This window comes from Nannospalax galili, unplaced genomic scaffold (assembly GCF_000622305.1).
Source record: "Nannospalax galili isolate Female #2095 unplaced genomic scaffold, S.galili_v1.0 scaffold310, whole genome shotgun sequence".
NCBI classification, from domain to species: Eukaryota; Metazoa; Chordata; class Mammalia; order Rodentia; family Spalacidae; genus Nannospalax; species Nannospalax galili.
The window spans coordinates 1,603,330-1,607,527 of record NW_008328488.1 but is presented as its reverse complement, the minus strand read 5'-3'; the positions used below and the strand labels follow the sequence as shown (position 1 = coordinate 1,607,527).

General features: G+C 39.7%; 1 protein-coding gene across 1 annotated transcript; it reads right to left on the bottom strand.

The window, feature by feature from the left end:
• Window positions 1–2,889: 2,889 nt before the first annotated feature.
• LOC103729347 (mas-related G-protein coupled receptor member X2-like) lies at window positions 2,890–3,885 on the bottom strand. Its single transcript, XM_008827393.1, has one exon. The coding sequence runs from the start codon at window positions 3,883–3,885 to the stop codon at window positions 2,890–2,892; it is 996 nt and encodes a 331-aa protein (XP_008825615.1).
• Window positions 3,886–4,198: the final 313 nt, after the last annotated feature.

Here is a 4,198-nt window from a genome sequence, read left to right as displayed (position 1 = left end):
TATTGAATGATAACATACTGCTTTTGGCTAATGCAGTTCCAGTGGCTTAATCTGTAGATACTGACTTACAGGTTGGCATCATAGGGCTTTTCTCAGCACTGGGTGTCATATGGCAAGTCAGCCATGGGCATAATTCCCTTTCCTTCCCCAAAGTTGAAGGTATCTTTATACATACTGAGCTACTCATAATTTGGGGAGCATGTTACAGACAACCCTCCTTTGTCTTTTTCAATGTGACTTGTATTGTAATAATACTACATTGGACACTATGGGATTTTCCACTGTTTCCTTAGCTGTTGTAAATGTAGTTTGGCATTAAAATAGCTATAATATGCTGTGTGGCTGAGGAGACAATCATGTAAAGATCTGAATCATCCAAGAATACTACTCTAATTCTGAATAAGATTACATTAAAAATGGGCATGGTGGCACATGCCTTTAATCCCAGGACTTGGGAGGCAAAGGCAGGCAGATCTCTGTTGAGATCAAGGCCAGCCTGGTCTACAGAGTGAGTTCCAGGCCAGCTGCGGCTATGGGGAAAACCCTGTCTCAAAAAAAATAAATCACATTAAAATTTAAATCACAAACTCAGGGTAATGAGTAAATGAATGTTTAAATTTCTATTAATGTATTTACTATTTCTGTGTGTGTGTGTGTGTGTGTGTGTGTGTGTGTGTGTGTGAGTTTTCAAGGTGGGCAAATACATGATGCATGTGTGGAGGTCAGAGGAGACACCACCTGGTAATCGGGACCTCCTCCCACCTTCTAGGATCTGAGCATTGATCTCAGGTACATAATGCCTCTATCCACTAAGAAATTTTATTCACCCATTGTTAGAAAAATTCATGTAATTGTGTAAAATATTCAATTAAACCAGAGAACAAAACAGATTGGAATGCAAAATAACAAAGTGTTGAGGTCTGACAGTGTAGCTCAATTTGAGAATACTGCCCCACCATTCACAAGAACCTGTGCTCAATATCCAGAACTACAAAAATAGATGAATGAAAAGTGCCAAACAGATGACAGTTGCTTATTTGTTAGACATCAATCCACCTACATAAATATGCACTTAAATGTACATGGTCTAACAGTGCAAACAATACAGAGCAACTTAGGTGCATTTAAATTAAAAAGATGCAGCTTTATGTTCTTACCACATACCACTTTAAACAAAAGTATAGCAGGTTAAATAAAATGATGGACAATTATGTCATTCTACCATTAATGAAATTTTATTAGTTTATTTAAGCACTGTTCACAATATTCAAGTTTTAGTACCAACCCAAGTATCAAACAATGGAGGAATGGATCACAAAACTAACAGTCAACTATTAAAACAATAAATCAAGTATTCAAGATGACTAAACAGCTATTATAAAGAAGATCATGACATTGCATACAATGTATATAGATTTAAATCACATTATGCTAAATGAAATAGGCTAAATGTAGGAAGAAAAAATACCACATAATCCCACTTACATGTGAACTGTATCTTAAAGGGTAACTATATAGAGACAATCAACATGATGGTCATTACCAAAACTTTGTACTAAGGGACAGAAAATGGGGAAACATAGGACAAAAATATGAAGTAAGAAATATGATGAGATAAAATTAATATAAAACAAAATCTATATGAAAAACTATTTCAGTTTTGGAAAGTTATGAATCAAAGACTGTGAACTTCAGTTGGAATTATTAAATACTGAAGTATTTTAAGTTGAAATCTTTTCCTATAAAAATGTAACTAAATATACATACTTTAAGTTGTGAATGCTATGAGCTCCTGGGAAAAGTATAAATATGAGAGAGGTTCAATTACAAGAGACCTAAGTCTAAGGAACCTCATCGGAAAATTTCCATGAGGAAACTGGCCCCAGAGAGGGAGAATTGAGGCACACAGAAAAGGAAGGAGAGGGAACACACATCCTTGGCATGCTAACCAAAGTACGATGGAAGGGAATCAGGAATTATGGGAGGGGAGTCTACCTCAAACTTTAAGTATATATGGATATTGGTGCATCTTACTCTAAATCCTGACTTGATTCTTGTCAATGTTGAAAACGATGGAAACAGTAAACTGCAGGTGATGACTCCAATCTGGTGACTAGAGATTTAGTATATGCTATTTTAAAGTATATTTTGTTTACTAAGTAATTTATTTAGGAACATTTAAGATATATTACATATAATGATAAATAGTATATATGGATATTGGTGCATCTTACTCTAAATCCTGACTTGATTCTTGTCAATGTTGAAAACGATGGAAACAGTAAACTGCAGGTGATGACTCCAATCTGGTGACTAGAGATTTAGTATATGCTATTTTAAAGTATATTTTGTTTACTAAGTAATTTATTTAGGAACATTTAAGATATATTACATATAATGATAAATAGATACTCTAAAGCTTACAGAAATTAAAGGAGACAGGGATTATAAGGCTTATCTGTTTAATTAATTCTTTTAATATTGATAAAGTCTTTAAAGTGTGAAAAATTTTGTAGAATATAATATTTATTTAACCAGTATCTGGTTCAGTGACCAAAGAAATTAAGTCTGTTCATGCACTGTCTTTAGCCTTCTAAGAGGAATTTATCAACAACCACAGAAGTCCTGATCCCCAGAGTTATTTTTGCAAGGGGTCTCATCACAGGGGTCTCATCACATTTTACCCTGAGTAAAATGGTTCCAGAGACACTGCAGTATTTGTTTAACAAAATTTATATCACATACGTTCTACAAAAATGATTATTATCCCTACTGATTTCAGGTCAGGCTACCAGCTGAGCCAGGTCATGAATATTACACACACTGATAAAGGCAAAGTTAACTCTCAAAGCCAGTTCTGTCTGAGCAAAGCAGCTCTCAACTGCTGCATCACACTGTTTCCACTTCTCCGGGCTTTTCTGAAGAACCGGTCTCACCTTCTTCTTCCTCAGGAATGTCCTGCATGGCTCTCTGCAAGATCAGCTTGAAAGTACGAGGGTGACGACGTTGGAACCTGCATCGCCTAATGGAGCCCACAAAGAAGTAAATGATGGGGTTGACACAGCTGTTAACAGACGATAGGAATTTCGTCAGCCCATACAAATGACAAGGGAGTGAAAAATAAAAATCCTCAATCCATGCTAAAAGAAACCATTCTATCCCAAAGGGCAGGCCAAGGAGCAGGAAGACCAGCACTGTAAGTGCAATGGTCACATACAGCCTGGTCACAGGCATCCGATGTGGTCTGTAGAAGATCCTGACCAGCAGGACCAGGCTGGACCCAGAGAGAACCACAAACAAAGCAATCACCCACGCAGCAGAGATGAAATCAGATGCCCGACACCAATCATAGTCAAAACTGGGCAACATGGAGCCACATCTTTTCCCTTCAAGGATGCTTAAAAGCAGAGACAAGGCCCAGAGCAGAGCACAGATGACAGCCGATGCGTGTCTCGGGCGTCGGCAGCGGTACCAGATGGGCCACAGGACAGACAGGCAGCGCTCAGCACTAATGGCACTGAGCATGCTCAGACCAACAAGGTAAGCAAAGATGAGCCCAATGAAGACAAAGACAAGGATGGATTCAGAGTTGGAGACGGGGTAGAAGGAGTCAATGATACGCTCTAGGGAATATACAGTCAGAATGCAGAGGAAGAGGAAGTCAGCCCCAGCCAGGTTGAGGACATAGACAGTGAAGGCATCCCTGCGCATCCCGAAGCCCAGAAGCCACAGCACGATGGCATTTCCTGCCAGCCCAACCACAGCAAAGATGAGGACGAGAAAATCCAGGGTAAGGCTCCGGATGTCACAGGGTGTAAGTCGAATGATGGCATATCTTTTCACTGCTGTGATTTCAGTTCCCCAGGTTGAGATGGCTGGGTTCATGCTTGGGAACTCCCCATTAGTGCTCCTGAAAAGAAAAATAAGACATGAGCATATGCTATAACAATCTCAGATCCTCAGGACCACCCTGGGAATTGCAGATCCTGGTTTACAAAGGAGGGGGAAACAGGCTGGTGCTGGATAGCTTTAGTGTCAACTTGACACACCTGGGATGAGGGAGCCTCAATTGGGGAATTTCCTTCATTGGACTGCCTGTGGCCATGTTTGTGGGGCATCTTCTTGATTGTTAAGTGACTGGGAGGGCCCAGAACACTGTGGGTGGTGCCACCCCTGGGCAGGTGGGCCTGTGTTGCAT

What these genes read in the sequence shown, in the direction of transcription:
- LOC103729347 (XM_008827393.1), bottom strand. Translation starts at nt 3,885, where the DNA reads ATGAACCCAGCCATCTCAACCTGGGGAACTGAAATCACAGCAGTGAAA.